The sequence below is a fragment of the Oryza sativa genome, chromosome 2, assembly GCF_034140825.1.
Source record: "Oryza sativa Japonica Group chromosome 2, ASM3414082v1".
In the NCBI taxonomy this organism is placed as follows: Eukaryota; Viridiplantae; Streptophyta; class Magnoliopsida; order Poales; family Poaceae; genus Oryza; species Oryza sativa.
Window position 1 is genome coordinate 31,682,160 of NC_089036.1, and position 17,260 is coordinate 31,699,419.

At 43.2% G+C, this 17,260-nt stretch overlaps 4 protein-coding genes across 5 annotated transcripts; 2 read left to right on the top strand and 2 right to left on the bottom strand.

The window, feature by feature from the left end:
* The first annotated feature begins 3,739 nt into the window (after window positions 1-3,739).
* LOC4330702 (NEP1-interacting protein-like 2) lies at window positions 3,740-6,385 on the top strand. 2 transcript variants are annotated; one of them, XM_015767581.2, is made up of 5 exons: window positions 3,741-4,130; window positions 4,307-4,485; window positions 4,751-4,834; window positions 5,126-5,290; window positions 6,018-6,385. In XM_015767581.2, exons 1-5 carry the CDS (start codon window positions 4,019-4,021, stop codon window positions 6,138-6,140), a joined length of 663 nt encoding a protein of 220 aa, XP_015623067.1. In that variant the 5' UTR covers window positions 3,741-4,018; the 3' UTR covers window positions 6,141-6,385. The 2 variants fall into 2 exon arrangements, with proteins under 2 accessions (XP_015623066.1, XP_015623067.1); XM_015767580.3 differs by lacking the exon at window positions 6,018-6,385 and having other exon boundaries at window positions 3,740-4,130; window positions 5,126-5,609.
* An 866-nt stretch (window positions 6,386-7,251) lies between these two features.
* Window positions 7,252-10,696, bottom strand: LOC4330703 (protein BOBBER 2). The gene is made up of 6 exons (XM_015767579.3): window positions 10,028-10,696; window positions 8,398-8,576; window positions 8,224-8,272; window positions 7,939-8,117; window positions 7,784-7,846; window positions 7,252-7,646 (listed from the first exon to the last, which is right to left on the bottom strand). The coding sequence occupies exons 1-6, from the start codon at window positions 10,608-10,610 to the stop codon at window positions 7,626-7,628; spliced, it is 1,074 nt and encodes a 357-aa protein (XP_015623065.1). The 5' UTR covers window positions 10,611-10,696; the 3' UTR covers window positions 7,252-7,625.
* A 1,039-nt stretch (window positions 10,697-11,735) lies between these two features.
* Window positions 11,736-12,875, bottom strand: LOC107275435 (casparian strip membrane protein 4). The gene is made up of 3 exons (XM_015769059.3): window positions 12,512-12,875; window positions 12,301-12,424; window positions 11,736-12,222 (listed from the first exon to the last, which is right to left on the bottom strand). Exons 1-3 carry the CDS (start codon window positions 12,775-12,777, stop codon window positions 12,007-12,009), a joined length of 606 nt encoding a protein of 201 aa, XP_015624545.1. The 5' UTR covers window positions 12,778-12,875; the 3' UTR covers window positions 11,736-12,006.
* A 2,332-nt stretch (window positions 12,876-15,207) lies between these two features.
* LOC4330704 (photosynthetic NDH subunit of subcomplex B 4, chloroplastic) lies at window positions 15,208-16,694 on the top strand. The gene is made up of 6 exons (NM_001425661.1): window positions 15,208-15,403; window positions 15,508-15,552; window positions 15,647-15,800; window positions 15,895-15,950; window positions 16,040-16,111; window positions 16,259-16,694. The coding sequence occupies exons 1-6, from the start codon at window positions 15,314-15,316 to the stop codon at window positions 16,385-16,387; spliced, it is 546 nt and encodes a 181-aa protein (NP_001412590.1). The 5' UTR covers window positions 15,208-15,313; the 3' UTR covers window positions 16,388-16,694.
* Window positions 16,695-17,260: the final 566 nt, after the last annotated feature.

Here is a 17,260-nt window from a genome sequence, read left to right on the forward strand (position 1 = left end):
TACATGCTTATAAAGTTTCAACTTCGATAGAAAGTTGTTGAAGTGGAAGGATGTTATCACATGCCGACTACGTGTTTGGGTTGATATAAACGTCGCCGTGGCGTCAGGGAACCAGCCGCTAGCTCGTTTCGCCGGCCGGGGCCGCTCTCTGTCCGGCGAAGCGCTGCGGCACGCGTACGCGCGCGTGCCGGTAGGCCGAGTGGTCATCGCCGGATGGCCCCGATTAGTTGGCTGGATCGATCGAGCTTTCGAGCATGCTGGGCGTGGCGTGCTTGAAGAAGAAGATTGGGCTGGACCGGCGTACCGTCTCCGTCCTGGGAAGTGAATAGGGGGCAGTGTATCTTTCAAGAAAACTCAATGCGCCCGCATGGATGGAGCGAAGTATGTGCAGCACACGTTGGATTCAGCCTTACATCCGACATTGATTACAGGATAGCACTCTTTGAAGACTTACTGATAGGTGATAGCCGCAGCCAGATTAATGTGTACTCTTATTCGTCAAATATCACTTTGAAGTAAAATAACAGCAATGAATACCATATACTAACTAATATATATTTTTAGATAATGATATACTAACTAATAGAATATATATGTTTTTGCTTCTCTAATTTACATAGTGAGTTGTTACTACAATATTAAAATATAGTAATCTAGAATTAGAATTAAAGTTGAGACATTTTAATACTACGAATCTGAAAAAATGATGCATAATCTCTAGTTTCATGGATACATTTGAGAAACTCTTAACATCAACACCGATTCTACACAATAGAAGAGGTAGATGCTAGATAAAGAAAATGTTAGCGCTGATGCATAGGCTCCATGGATTTTTCTTTATTTTCTAACTTTGCCAAATTCGCTACGCGTAACTTCAATTACTCCCGTTTTCAAATACTTATCATTATATACTTTTTATTTTTAAACTATGATTTCTTATATATATATTTATATATATAAATATAATATATATATATATATAAAAGAAATATGCCATACTAAGTATATTGCATCTTAAATGTAACCACGAAACTTTCAAACATCATTATTTAAACATTTAAATTTTGCAATGGTGAAAGTTAAAATTGTGCGCTTCAAGAGTAAGGTTGTGTTCGGTAGTTTGAGTTGGGAATTAATATGGCGTACGTAAAACAAAGCAATTTATTAATGCATGATTAATTAAGTATTAGCTATATCTTTTCTAATAAATGGATTAATATGATTTTTAAAAGCAACTTTCATGTAGAATTTTTTTTAAAAAAAACATGTCGTTTAACTTGGAAAGAGTATGTGTGAAAAACGAGGGAGAAGAGTTGGAAACTTGAACTCCTAAACATAGCATAACAGATATTTAAAACCAAAGGTAGTGCTTTTTATATAAAAATACTACAAAACAGTAATACCGTTTCAATGCAATAGTTTGTGCGTGTGTGACATCAAACATGGTAACTAGGTATCAGACTTTGGCATATACAGGTATCACATCTAATACCCAATACTAGATGTGGTAGCTTGCTACTACAGTTTGGTATCAATGGGTATGTGTCCGGTATTACTTATACCAGGTTTGGTATCTAAGGTATCGTGCTTACATATGTATGATGTCATCACTTAGAGTCTTTTATTAGAACAAATGTACACCATTGTCGAGTCTTTTTTATTTATATGTGGGTCCACTGAACACTGCTACGCATATGTGTTTGAGAGAAGAGAAAAAGAGAAGATTGAGAAAATACTCAAAATGAGATGATCCATTATGACATGATTAATTGAGAGTTAATATAATTTTTAAAGCAAACTTTTCTATAAAATGTGTTTATAAGAAATACGCGGTTTAGCAGTTTGGGAAGCGTGTGCGTGAAGAAGGAGCGAGTATTTCTCCCAATTAGATCACATCCACCTAAAATCTCTTATATTATAGGACGGAGGGAGCACTGCCTAATGTAGCCTAAGGAGAGAGAAGATATTATAAACCATATGTGGCATGGTATGATGTGATAATCTTAGTTTCATCTACACTAGACATTACCTAACAGACATGATTGGTTGGTTGTATGCTCCAAGCACTCATTTCGTTGGGTTTTCTCTTAGCACACATATAACCACGATGAAGCATTTCTTAATACTACTCCCCGAGTATCACTCTATTGCATTGAGTCGATGGCGTACCCATACATTTCTGTATTTGGGGGGAGTTTCAGTCAAGCTGAGATCGAAGTGGCCAGTTAGCACTGCCACTGTGCGGCGACCCGCACAGGCTTTATTCGCTGAGTGCAAGGTATTTTCTCTAGTGGCCCTAGATTTTATTATGAGATCACGCCTAATGTAGCCTAAGGAGAGAGAGAAGATATTATAAACCATATGTGGCATGGTATGATGTGATAATCTTAGTTTCATCTACACTAGACATTACCTAACAGACATGATTGGTTGGTTGTATGCTCCAAGCACTCATTTCGTTGGGTTTTCTCTTAGCACACATATAACCACGATGAAGCATTTCTTAATACTACTCCCCGAGTATCACTCTATTGCATTGAGTCGATGGCGTACCCATACATTTCTGTATTCGGGGGGAGTTTCAGTCAAGCTGAGATCGAAGTGGCCAGTTAGCACTGCCACTGTGCGGCGACCCGCACAGGCTTTATTCGCTGAGTGCAAGGTATTTTCTCTAGTGGCCCTAGATTTTATTATGAGATCATATTGTTGGTGCTTCTAATTTTATCAAAATTTGATAATATAGACATATTTTCAGTGCCGTATTTTGATAGGCTAGAAACCAAACATATTTTAATCAATACTTCGATATTATAGTAATGGTGCTGTGTACGTTTCCCTTGTACCCTTAAAAAAAGCATCAGTCAATTTTTCTTTTAAGGAAAATAGCTTTCGACAAGGACCTTGGAGTACCTCCAACTCACAAGCTATTTGGATGAGGACATGCTTAACAAATATCTTCTTGTGTTTGATGGCCAAAAACCATCTCTTAGGCATTGATTAATCAAGAGTGACGGTAAGTCCTTTAGACAAACTGTGAGAGAAAATATCAAGTTTTACATTAAAAATATATTAAATACAACAAATTTCTCTTTATAAAATATTAAAACATAAATTTACCATTGACCTACAATTTGAAAACCTAATAGGAGCTAGTAACTATCTTTACACCATGACCTATATATTTTTCAATATTTAAGTTGGACGCATGAAAATAATTTGTGAATAGTATGTCTTAAAGAAGTACTTTGTGATGGCATTATGCCCGTATTGGTTTTATAAATATGTTACAATAAAAACTAGCAACTAAAGTTCTGTTTAAATGTGTTAATATCCAACAATGAAATGTATTCGGCCGGCCCTAGCATTTTGTTATTGCACTCCGAACTGCAGAGTAGAGATACGCATAATTATATATACTCGCTGGCTTCTTAGTTGCAACCAAAATATTTATTGAAATTCTTCTTTCTAGACTCTTCTCGCAACTATCGCAAGAGAGGATATTTTCTCACAAAAAAAAAAGGTTATTGCACGTAAATTTAAGCGACAACTATGTGGCATAATCCTGTGCCTTTTATTTGGAGCATGCGCGAAAATTTCTGAAAGAATAAAACAAAACAAAAAAAAGGGCCCCGAGCCAACCTTGAAAGCTACAACCGTATGAGAAAACTAAAGAAATGCAAATAATTCTCTTGTCTACAAAGAAAAGGAAAAAAGAAAAAGGGAAAGAGCAAAGCAAATAAATCGTCTCATCATCACGAGTCGCCTGCGAAACAACAGCGAAAAGAAAAGCAAAGCTTGGAGAGAGCTTCACTTCACGTCTTCACCTTCCTCTGCTCCCGGAGAGCCTCTCCCTCTCCTCTCCTCTCGCCTCGGCCTCCTCTCTCTCTCTCTCTCTCTCTCTCTCTCTCTCTCTCTCTCTCTCTCTCTCATCACCGCCTCCCCACGCCAACCCGCGCGACGCACGCGGCATACCAAGAAACCGCGCGGCGCGCGCTTCCCGGGGGGGCGCCTGCCTTCGATGGAGGTCGCGGCCGCGGAGGACGCGCTGGAGGAGAGCGGCGTGGCGGTGTACCTCCCCAGGCTTCTCGCCGGCGTCATCTCCGGCGCTCTCACCGGCCTCTTCGCTCTCGGTACTCACCAAAACACCCGCCCCTTCTTTCCCCCCTTGCTCGAGCTGTTCATGTGATTCTTTGACGCCAGCGACAGCGAGCATTGCCCGTGAGAGCTCGTTCTTTGCTGGCCTCGCGTCGCGTACGTGTTCCGATTTTTTTTTATGTCCGTTGTTTGATGTGGTGCTTTGTAAAAGCTGGGGCCTTGACCGGAGCGGTGACCGGCGCGCTGGCCGGAAGGGCTTCAGACAGCGGCGTGCTCCGGGGAGCTGGATTGGGGGCGTTCGCCGGAGCTGTGCTCTCCATTGAGGTCCTCGAGGCTTCTCGTGCTTATTGGTGCTCGGACCGGCTGGGCTCTCATGGCACATCCTCCATGGTCAGTAAGCTTCTTCCATACTTGCATATTTGTTTGTCCAAGAAGTTATATTAATGCGTTTGACTTCAGATGATGTGACCTGAAGTATTTGACGAATTTATTTCTCTGAAAGATATATGCTCATTAGCCTGATGTAACTTCTTCCAATATGCTGTGCCGTTTACTTTACTCCTCGACGGCTTGACACCATGATTTTGAAATGTATCTCTCGTCTGTGTTTGTAAGATACGCCTCTAAGAAAAATTCATAACGATTTGGTGTTCAGGCAGATTTCATAGAGCAGCTCCTCCAAGCGCGGTTTGTGCAAGAGCAAATTGTACCTTCAGGATATGCAACGCATCGTTGGCAGGTCAGTTACATGTTCTGCTGATGCAATTTTGTTTGCCATGGTTCTCATTTTATAAAATGTTTTTTTATGTGAAAAACCTGATCTGCTGGCCATCATTTCATTATTCTATTTGCAAAATTGGTAGTTTTAAACCACTTTATTTAGTTGAGACAACGGTACAAATTTATTGGCTAGTAGGCCCGGGTACTTTGGAAACGATGTTCGGTTCGCAGAATCACCGTTTATTGGAACACATCGTTATTTATTGAAGCATTTTCTTTTACTGATTTTTTTTATGTTCTTTGTCAACAGGTCAGCATTTCAGATTTTGGTCATGATGATCTGTATGATATTTTTGGAGATTGTTCATCCAAAGGGCTTTCACGGGAGTCACTGAATAAATTACCACACTATGTGGTCACTGACCAAACACGGAACTCGTTTGGTGAAGACCTCTCTTGCACTATCTGCCTGCAGGTACATTTATCAAAATTAGCTTTATGTTGTCGACAAACCTGCCTGGCTGCCTTGCACAATTTTGCACATGGTTTAGGTTCAACAACGATAATAAAAGCAAAACAACATCCATTTCATGATTGCAGACAATATAGTGAATGTTTAGTTAGCATATTTGAGCTTTCTCCTTTTTGGCAAAGTTTGTTAAGAAAATCAAGATCACCAGTGATTTGAAAATTGGTGATAGCATACCACTACAAGTCTCCATCTGGTTGTTAGTGATGGCTGATCACATATAGTAGTAACTGTTCTAAACATAATTGCCAAGGGGGTAAATGGGAAGACATCTTCAAATTATTCATGAAATTCTTTTGACCTTCTTCATAGAACGTTTTAAACCTAACTCGTCCTGACCATTGAATACGGTCTATTACTTGATCAATGATTTCCAACCAGAAACCAAAGCTTTTCCCGACCTTGTTGAACCAGGAAATGCGGCCCATTTTTTAGATTGATAAATGAAACATTCAAGTACATATATATAGCTGGATAGTAGATATGACATGATTGTTATGGTGTGATATGTAGAGCAGGGAGATGCAACGACCTCCGTTTTTATGTTCCCCTTTTGTGGCAACTTGCATACCAAATTATGCCTGCTACTAAATGCAATGTGGTTAGGATTTGCTTTGCAACTTGCTCACTCCCTACACACACTCAATGTCACTGCTTAATTACCGCTTTGCAGGATATTGTAACCGGTGAAACGGCGAGGAGATTGCCGAATTGCTCCCACACTTTCCACCAGCCTTGCGTGGACAAATGGCTCGTTGGCCATGGGTCTTGCCCTGTATGTAGGCAATGTGTGTAACAACAGAAGGTAAAAAAAACCCTGCATTCTGCAGGCTCTCCATCTTATTAGAAGAGACTAGTTGTGCAAATGTTTGCTCTTGATAGCACCCACCACAGAGTTAATTATACACAGTAGCTTTGTAATTTACTGTACTACTAGATAGGCGTATCTTTTACCAGCGTAAACAGAGGCTGTAAATCAGAGGATTTGACACTGTTTCTTACGCTGAGTTTCAATGTAAAATGGAATAAAGGTTTCTCTGTCGCGGAGCTCTTCAAGGCCCTGGACCTGGAGAATATGCTAAGGCCATACTAGGAAATGGCTACATAGTCAGCCGTTTTTACTTGCTGTTGTACAGTGTACGGTGTATACAAATGTGATGGTTTTTTTTAGAATATCGATTAATTATAGCCCGTGCATGTGGGAAGCCCAGCAACTCCAAGATCGTGTAGTGATGGCCGCATTGATAATCTGATAGGGCTTCCAAAGATTAGGCAGGACCCGTTGTCGTGGTCGCCATGCCTCCCTGTTGTGCCCATTCCTCATTCCCATCCAAGCAACTATGCAAAGGCATCAACAGATCAACTTACGGCGGTTCATCAGTCCATGGCAACGTTCAATCGCCCGGCCATGCTGCCGATGTCCCTTGCAGAATAGCTGTATCATGATATCATCAGCTGCATCACTGTTCCTACGTAGTGCTGCGGCTGTGCCTCCTCCGCCTGTGCGCGTCCGTTTCGCTCGCCACTGTTTGGCTATGGGGAGGAGAAAGAGAAACCGGGGCAGTGCGCGTACGAGAAAGTTGATTGGGTTCCTGATGTTGATGGAGGCGGCAGCATCCTAGTACAGCGTCGCATCTCATCAGAGAGTAGGCGAGCAGCAGCCGCCAACTGCTGGATGGTCGTAGTCGCGGCTCAGAATCTTTGCCCACCTTGGCGCTGCTGATGTTAGTCCCCCTGTCACCCGCCACCAACAATCCGCCCAGATAGGCTGCCCTCAGGGCTCGCAGGCCAGCATACCAATTCCGGCCGCATTCAGTACAAATAAGAACTACTCGTAGCCTACTACTACTATAGTACTACAACGTACTGCAGAATACAGGATAAAAGATTCCCCAGAAACAAGAGCAAAAACCAAAGAGAGAGGAACTGCATTTGCTTTGTAGATGCCGATATCCATTTGCACAACCACCAGAGCTTAGAGCACAAAATCTCGACCATGTTACTGCTGAGTAGATACAGGATAAGGTGTTTAAGAGGAAGGTTTCTGAATAGGTGCAGCTTCATGTTTATAGACTAACATTGTGTGACTACCAGGCTATGATTCGAGGATTACTAGTTACCATAGAGCTAAATCGTACTAGCAGAGAAGTCTTCAGTATTTGAGCTTCCTAACCCGGTACAAAAAAGATGATGTGACCTTCTGTTCTGTGTCTGAACTTCTATTCTCTGTCAAAGGATGATGTATGTACACTTCTTGGGTTCAACATCCTCAATTTTTGCCTTAGGAATCCATATGCGAGTACTGCAAGAAATAGCTGCATCAGATACATTGAAGCACCAACAAACAAACGGTGGCAAAGTACAAACAGAACTACAGGATTCAGAAAATGAGAGGTTAAAGAAAAAGGGAGGAAAGGTAGCAGAAAGCCTGAAACTCGCCTGGGCATTCTTCAGAAGTTCCTCTTGCTGGATATCATCACTTGTTGCAGGATCCATAGCTCTCTGATGAATCAATCAGAAATGTGAAGACAAATTAGTAAACTTGATCAGTGGTAACTGAATCGATTGTGCATGAAGGGGCAGAAATTCATTGCCTTGGGCAATCCATGACTTAGTATCCTCACAATAGTCTCTTTGGCCTCAACATCACAATCACGGAGTTCAGGTACTTTCATGTCGCGGGGGTCAAGTTCAGGGTCACCTTTTATCACTGATGTCCACCATTCCTTCTGGTTTTCCTTTGTCAAAAGTATAGACAGTGTATTCCCATCCTCTGAAGGAATTATCACAAAATAATGCATGTCAAGTCAGTAACAAGAGTCATGTAGGTATTGCTATCGATGAGAAATGTAACAAGTATCATCAAACTATGTATGTACCAATGGTCCACAAGCAGTCATTAACTTTAACTGGCTCAAAAAGCTCCCCCTGAAAAGAAACACAAGTAGAACATTATACCAGCAGTTCTATACTTCTATTGCAAATGAGAGATATTCTTGTTGTGTATTTAATCTAGCAGCAGACTATATAAAACATTCTGTATATCCACTTACATCAATTATAAAAGAGCAACCCTTCAGTCCAACCTTCAGATGGTTCTTCATAATCTCATAAGTGACAAGACTTGATTTTGTTCCTTGGGGAACTGGAATGGTTATGGTAACCTCTGGCCTTTCCTGAGTCCAGGAATATTTCTCCAAGTCCAGACCATTTCCAGCATTAGGCTTAGGGTCTAACATGCAATACAAAAGGAGGATATCCTTTCAGTGCACTGAACTCCAAATTGGCAATCAAAGCGATTAAAGAAACAATAAATTCATTTAGTTTCGTAATAATGCAGTAGCACTTCCTGTCTATAAGTCGAAAGATTAGGATGTCGCATATATTTTGTTGGAGGAATAAGGTAGCGAGCTCTCTACAGTACAAAATTGCAACGGTTGTTGATACTCGAATTACAGAAAACGTAAGAGAACCAAACACAGTAAAAAATACTGCTAGTGATGAGTGATGATATTGATCAAATGATCCAACAGTTATATGTGAAGGCTTGAAATGTTGCTGTTCCCATTAATAGAGAACCAGTACAATAACAACTTCACATAGTAGCCTTTCAACTTTATAAACTGCACAACCATTCCTTTTTGAAACACATGTAGAACAGTAGAAAGGCTGCAGATCTTTGTATTAAAGATAGAAACAAATTCCAAATCACAACCAATAAGTTAGCAAAAGCAGCAGACCCAAACTGAACAGGAAATACAGAATCTAAAAGTGTACTACTAGGTATAACATGTATAATCACACTTATCAGCAAATGATATATCAAAAGGTGGAAAATGCAAGGCATGATTCACCTTGAAATTCAAATGTACAGTAAAAATTATGAAACCTCAATAATTAGATCGATTATGATGGAAATTCAGTTTATTAGACCCGTGAGGACAGCTTAGTACAGAATCTATTGTCTTAAAGCAACAATATGAAAATCCACAGAGAATTTTTCAAAAAAAATATAGCGAGATGCATATAAACTGATTGCAACCACTATACTACTGCCAAACTTTGGACCTTCTTGTTTCTACACATTTAGTGCTCTACGAATACTGATGCGGTGAGATAAATCTGAAATCGATCACGGTAAATCAACCAAACATATCATGGCGATTTGGAAATTTTGATAAGTTGAAAACAAGACCAAACTACTTGCAAATCTTGAAGGATTTATATAATCTGTATGTGCCATAAATGCCTAGAACCACCACCCATTTTAATGTTAAGATTTATCCAGACTAATTAGTAAGCACTTGATCAAAATTTTACTCCCTTCAGCCACCAATGTGCAACATGAGATCGGACCTGAAAATAAAAAACTACTACATGGCAATTTTATACTCCGCCATATCTGCAACCTCGAAATCTGAGGATTATAGCTCCACTATAGAACTACTACAGATCGAGAACTGATCGAAGTCTAGACAAGTGGCCCTAGCTTGGCACAAGATGGGAAAGCACATTTGCTGATTCAAACTCAATATCTGCCCCCAATTCCGCATAAGAGGTAGAGATCAACAGGCGAAATGACAATCTATAATCGAATAAGAGCATACAGGTCACCGAAGCACGCAAACATTTCGCATTCGAACACGATGAACAATTAGAAGGTCACGGTGCGAGATCACCCACCTCTTACGCGCTCCACTACCGCTGCCCTCTCCACCTTGTCCCTCCCCGCCTCTCTCATCGGCGTCCTCGGCTCCTCCTTCAGCATCTCCTCCGCCTTCATCGGCTCCTCCTCCTTCAGCATCTCCTCCGCCTTCATCGGCTCCTCCTCCTTCAGCATCTCCTCCGCCTTCCTCGGCTCCCCCTTCGCCCTCTTCCGCCTCTCCTCCGCCTCCGCCTTGGCCTGGGCTTCCACCGCCATCTCCGCCACCACCCCCGGTGCGGAGGGGTCGAGGAACAGGTCGGATCGCCGCTGCGCGACGTCGATCGCCGCCTGGAGGAACGGGACAGGGCCACCCTTGCGCGCGAGCACCGCTGCGAGGACCTCCTCGTCGCTCCTCCCAGCGATGGCCTTCGTCGCCGCCGCCGCCGCGGCGTCGATCGCCGCCTGGAGGAACGGGACAGGGCCACCCTTGCGCGCGAGCACCGCCGCGAGGACCTCCTCGTCGCTCCTCCCAGCGATGGCCTTCATCGCCGCCGCCGCCGCCGCCTCGTCCTCCTCCCGGAGATCGATGGTGACCTCCCGGAGATCGATGGTGACCACCATTGCGTCTAGGGTTTGGGAGCGGTTTCTGCGTGCGCGAGATTCGCAGAGGCTTTGCGAGGAAGGAAGCGTTGGATTGGATTGGAGTCGGAGGAATGGGAGTTTTCGTTTGGGCCCGATTTATATGAGAAAGAGGAGGTTTACGAAAGGTTCTAGAACATCAGCGCGGATGTGGGTGGGATCGACTTATCAGTCAGTGACATGTGGGTCCGGTTTGCATCCAAGGCCCATCCGTCAGTGTGTATTAGGAGGTAAGCGAATCGACGCACGGTACAGTAATAGCGCGGGTAATTTAGTCGAGTTTAACCGTTTAATCCAAAACTTGATTGGCTGTTAGCCTGTAACCTGTTACCGTAGTAAAATGTGTTCACGTACGGAGGAACTCCTTTAGGCCTTAGGCCCAAGTCATGACCTTCGTGGATGGCCCAGGAACAGAACTAACCGGCCCACCATGGGATGGCCCATATATAAATCGGCCCTGAGGGCTCTCACTCATCAAATATCATGTTTTCATATCGATTTATATCGGAAATGGCACCGATCGAGCGCTCGATCAGCGGAAGAAAAATCGGGCGCTCACCGCTTCCTGCGTCGTCCCCACCACACACCCCACCACACGCGTCATTACAACAAATCACCCACATATTACAGAAACGCTCTATTAATGAAATTCGTTTCATTTTTTGTTCCGCCAATAATGTTTCAGTAAGTGTACTTGTGATGTTTCACTACGTATGAATGAAATGTTGCAGTTAATTGAAACATCCTTTCGTTATTTGCTGAAACATTGTTTTTATATAAGGTGAAATAGCGTCCGGTTTTTTTGGAAACCGTTGTTTCATACGTTGTAGTAAAATGTTTCACGAGATGATTTGGTTGTGTTTCAGCTTTTTAAAATATTAAAAAATGAACATTTTTTATCTACTTAGTGAAATAATTTCGATCTACTTGGTGAAACAACGCACAATTTATATATATATATAAAAAAAAATCGGACGCCCGATTTATATTATGTAGACATCACATGTATATGTATTTATGATTCGGAAAACATTGTAACAGTATGCGTCTGCATACTCTGAAAGTTGTATGTCCAAAATTGATCCGCACATCAATAATACCTTCTGCTTTCTCATTGTGCAGATGAGTTTAAAATTGAAAATTTGTAAACCAGTACAGGTCACTGCACTCGATGTTGGAGTACTGAATTTTCAAAGCAAGGCACCGGTCTCTGCCGGCACGTACGTACTCGACAACGGCTCACGGACTCTGAATCTCCTGATACACAGGCGACACGGTAACAACTACAGTAACAACCAGCAACAGCCACATGTATTGATGTTACCGTCTCTCCCGGTCAGCCGCGCGATGCACAATTCAACCTTGATTTTCTTATTACTCAGCGGCGGGCCAGCGCGGCGGCGGAGAGGAGCACAAGGAGGAGGAGCACGGCCATGGCGGCGAAGGAGCCGATCAGGGGGCCTGAGATGCGCTCGCAGAACGAGTCGAACTGCTGGCAGACGGCGAACCAGTTGGCCCTCACGTTGCCCTTGTGCGCCAGGTACACGATCGCCGCCGACGCCGACGCGACCGCCGCCACCAGCGCCAGCATTACCTTTTGCACGATCACGAGAGCCCCCCCAGATTAGCCAAAATTCAGTAATATTTTACGTTTTGATCGATCGATTTATACCGAGTCAAGGAAGATCAACACCAGCCTACTGTAACTTGCCCTGCTCCTGATGATGTGCACGACGGACAGCGGGATGGACAGCACCAGGTACGCAGTAACAGCCGAATTCGCCACCACGAACAACCTGGTGACAACAGGAAGGAATAAACGAGCTTGCAAACGGAAGTAATGCAGATTGACGATTGTAGCTAGAAGGCAAGAATGGTCGCACGTTAAGGTCGGGAGGTCACTGTACTGCGCCTTGAACCGGAGGAACTGCGTGAAGAACGGGAGCGTCTGGTTGGTGGTGCCCATGGCGATGGCGCTGTCGACGATGGCGACGACCGCCACGACGCGGAGGATGAGGTCGGCCACGGACAGCGCTCTGCTCGCCGCTCCGCCGCGGCTGCTGCCGCTCACCACGGTGCGGGCCGCCGTTCTCGAAGCCTCGCCGTCGCCGTGCTCGGTCGACGTCGTCACTGCGGCTTTTCCTTCCATTGGTGACGCTTAATTAGTTCAAGCGAAGGTGAAGGATGCAGACTCGCTGTTCTTGATGAAGCAGGATATACGACGTGTTCGTGTTGGCGTGTTGGTGTTGCAAGCTTGTGTGGCTGTGTGCCAAAGTGTAATATTCTAGTATTACGAATCTGAATATATATATATATATATATATATATATATATATATATATATATATATATATATATATATATATATATATATATATATATATATATATATATATATATCATATTAGAATATAATATATACGGTTTTAAATTTGTATTTTATAGGACGGAGATAGTATACAGGAAGGGACAGGGCCGAGGCACCCATGAAACTAGCGCGTGTGGGGTTAGGTGATTGTGACGTGAGTAATACATGGCATGATGCGTGCCCCGCGCTCACCGGCCGGTGCATGGTGTTTGGTTGGTACCAACTGTCGCTTGCTCCATCGACATAAACAGCATCAGCTAGACTTGTTCTATGTTCAGTACTCCGTACTGCTAATTGGACCTTTTTCCAATGTGTGAAAGTATCACTTGGAGCTTGCGTCCTTGTGTTTATCACTTATCAGCTTGCAAAAATGGGCTGCCGAGCTTAGTGCTATGCCTGTAGTTTGTGAAGTGGGTTGAAACATCTCCACAAGTGATGAAAGAATTATTTTTAAATAGTTCAACATAAGTTTGTTTTTTTTCTAGAACACATATATTTTTATCAAAATATATTCATGTGAGATCTTGTTATAAATTATAGATTGGATATATATTTTAGAATAAAATTATGTTTAAAGTTTGATTAAGAGAGACAGAGTAATGATGCCTCACGTCATCTTGGCAACCAGGTCTACTCCTGCATGCATGCATGCATGCGACAACCTCGCTCCTTCAACGTGTCCCTGCATACAAACGAGGAGCAGCGTCTTTAAAAAAATATTGAACGTACGATTGGTAGGCTCCGATATTTGAAAAAATATTGAACGTACGATTTGTAGCGTCCGATTTAAAAATATTTCAACATAATTAAGTATTTGTGCAAAAATATTTTATTTTTCATATGATTTTTTTTATGTTTCACTCATTGGTATTTAACGTTTTGTGTAGTGGTTGTGATTGTTTCAGTTAGTAAATTGTTGTATTTCTCTAAATTTGAAACAATTCACGAGGTGAGTTGTAATATTTGTGTACATGTGATGAAACAGTTTTCTATCAATGGTGAGACAAGTTATTTTTTGAGACACATGTATATTTTTATCAAAATATAACCATGTGAGATCTTGTTATAAAGATTTAATGATGATGAATCTAATGGTATCATTGAAATTTAGATCAGAATATATAATTTTGGAGAAAAAAATATTTAAAATTTGAGGAAAAAATTAGGCACATGTAATAATAGAAGGGAGAGGGAGGGAGCGTATGCAAGCAGCAGCGCAAGCAACACATACAGGGGAGGCAAGCAACGTGGCACGTGAACAATGCAGCATGGGCGGCCTACATGCATGCGTATGCGCGCGGCAGTGCGGGGGTGAGCGTTGACCAGCAAGTGAAACATTATGTTATATATGGTGAAACAAAAAAAATCAACAACCGAAACATTTAAGTATTTTATGAAACATGGTGAAAATACACGTTGAAACATGTCGCTGGCACATATGAAACAACAAGTATTAACGAATTGAAACATATATTTTTCTTTTATCAAAATAAAATCATGTGATATTTTATTGTAAAGATTTAATTAGAACAAATATAATGGTGTGATCGGATCATAAATTGGATAAGTAATTTAAGAGAAAAATTATTTTGAAGCTTGCTAAAATACATACATGTGTGCATGGATGAGGTGGAGAGAGAGGAGAGAGAGTAGTAGCAGTTAGTTTCATGAATTTTGTGAAACACACCGATGACACATATTGAAACATATCACTATCACGTACGAAACATTTTGTTTTAACGTTTTGAAATACATGTTTTTCTTTTGACATAATATAATCATGTGATATCTCATTGTAAAGATTTAATTGCAACGAATAGAACGGTGTGATCGGATCGTAAATTGGATAAGTAATTTAGGATAAAAAATATCTAAAGAGAGGAGAAAAGAATGAAAAGAAGCAGTTAGACACATACGTTACAGTGACAGGGTTCGTTCTCACATGCCTGCATGGGCGTCCGATTTTTGGTGAGATGCCGGACGCCAAGCCGTAGCGCCCTCCAAGAAATGGCGGACGGATGCACGTAACGGGCCACGAGCCCACGGGTCAACCTAATCCCATCCGGCCCAAACATGACCTTGACCGGGCAAGGCCTAGCAACGCTCAAGCCCGCTTCAACCAAGCCCAAAATTCTTGTGCTTTTCGTCTGCCCAAGATCAGACAATGGTTGGCCACCCAAAAGTCTGACCTTATCCACTAAAATTTTCCATACAGATTACAGGTTACAGGTTTCACCCCTGAGCCAAACGTGAGCCCGCTACACTGACAACAACAAGCTCATCGCCAACCCGCTACTGAAGCAGCAGCCTACCAGCAATGGCGTTGCCGCTGCTCAAGTCGTCCCCCCACTTCTCTGCTCTTCACTCCGCGAACAGAGCCCAGCTCCATGGCCGCTGCCGTGCAACGGTACCGCACCGTCCATTCTCCCCTTCGCGTTCATGCAAAAACTGCTTTCCTGAATTCCTTGCGAATTTCACCTACTTGTTCAAATGTTGTTGTTAAATTTGCAGCTCGGTGGATTCCATGACCCGAGGTCCAACTCCAGCCGTTGCAAGGTGAAAGGTCCCAGTGCATTTTAATTTTTTCACCGAGAAAGAAGAAATCCGTGGTGATTGGTGAGGCAAAGTAATGCGGTCTTAGCGTTTGCAGAAATCGGCCGGGAGGGGTTCAGTGAAGGCGAACGCGTCCCCGTTGGACGTGGTGACGCTGATGGTGACGATGGTGGAGCACGTCGACCTGCAGAGGGACTACGTCGTGCACAAGTCGATCTGGCATCTCAGCGACGCCGCCCTCAAGAGCGTCTGTGAGTCGTCGTCGTCGTTTCACCTTTCCTGCAGTTTGTTGTTACGTCTGAAACTGAAACTTTTCACAAAAAAATTTCTCTGTCTGTCTCGTAGATACCTTCTACGCCTTCTTCACAGTCTGGGGCATCTGCTTCTTTGCGTCCATGAAGGCAAGCACGCAGAACATATGCCACTACAACTTGGAACGAAATTACATCTTCGATATGTGTTACTGACACGGTCTTGTGTGAATTTACAGGATCCTTTCTACGACAGTGAGGCGTACAGGGGACAAGGGGGTGACGGCACCGTGCACTGGTACTATGACCGGGTATGTCTTTCATTACGGCTTTTTTTTTTTCCTTTATCACGAAGAAAGAACATTCAGACAATTAGACAAACTCTAGTTGTGCGAAGCTACTAAGATAACCAGTCATTTTGCTGATCGATCTCCACTCTCCCATGGTTGATTCTGCAGCAAGAGGACCTGGAGGCGTCTGCAAGAGAGGAGCTCCTGAGGGAGGAGCTACTCGAGGAGATCGAGCAGAGGGTCGGAGGGCTCAGAGAACTCGAGGAAGCAGCCAAGGAGGAGCAGCTTACAAACTGATGGATGAATGAGAGATTGCGCATGGATGGATGACTGCATGATCATGGCGCGATGCGGCTGCATTCTGTAATACCGTACAGAGCGGCTGTGTAATAGCAAGATACACAGTTGCCTGATAGCGCCTGTAAATGTTGGCATCAGACTCAAAAGGAAAGCAAATAGGTGCTCCGTCTGCATGAATGCATTATATTGCATTTGTAGTGTAGGCTAAAAGAAGGAATGTACTACTCCATGTTAATCAAAGAACCTGTACCGTTCACCATGGTGGATATTGCTTCCAAAATATATAAATTGTGTAAATCGACTGATATAGACCTACACCATGGTGGATATACGTGCCCTGTGGAGACGGAAGTTTTGTCAGATCGCAACCAAATTGTGGCGATCCAATATGCTTTCGTTCTGTCGGCTCTCACGGTGTCGGGCCAACTTTATTTGGGTCCAGTACAGAATGGTAGCGATTATGGGCTACCTTTACCGGGCCGCTCGGTGATGGACTGGCCCAAAAAACTCCGTTAGTTCGGCCTGCTTGCGCTGGTGGTCGCGCGCTGGGAATTGGACGCCATCGTCGGCCACGGCCATTCGATCGAGGAAGAAGAACCGCTGATCATACTTGAGCTGCTCCACTACAGGCCGCGAACCAGCAGCAATCAGTCTGCACTCAACGTACAGTACAGACCACACTACCACAGTAGGTAGCACATGTATATACTACTTGTATAGGGTGCAGAACTTCGTAGTATTCCGTCGATCAGCTCATCAGTCATCAGAGACTAACAATAGTTATTTCGACACAGGTCTCTCGACAGGCTTGAATCGGCTGGGCCATGGCTGATGCAAGCGATCGTGATCGGCTCGCTCCCGACATGTGCG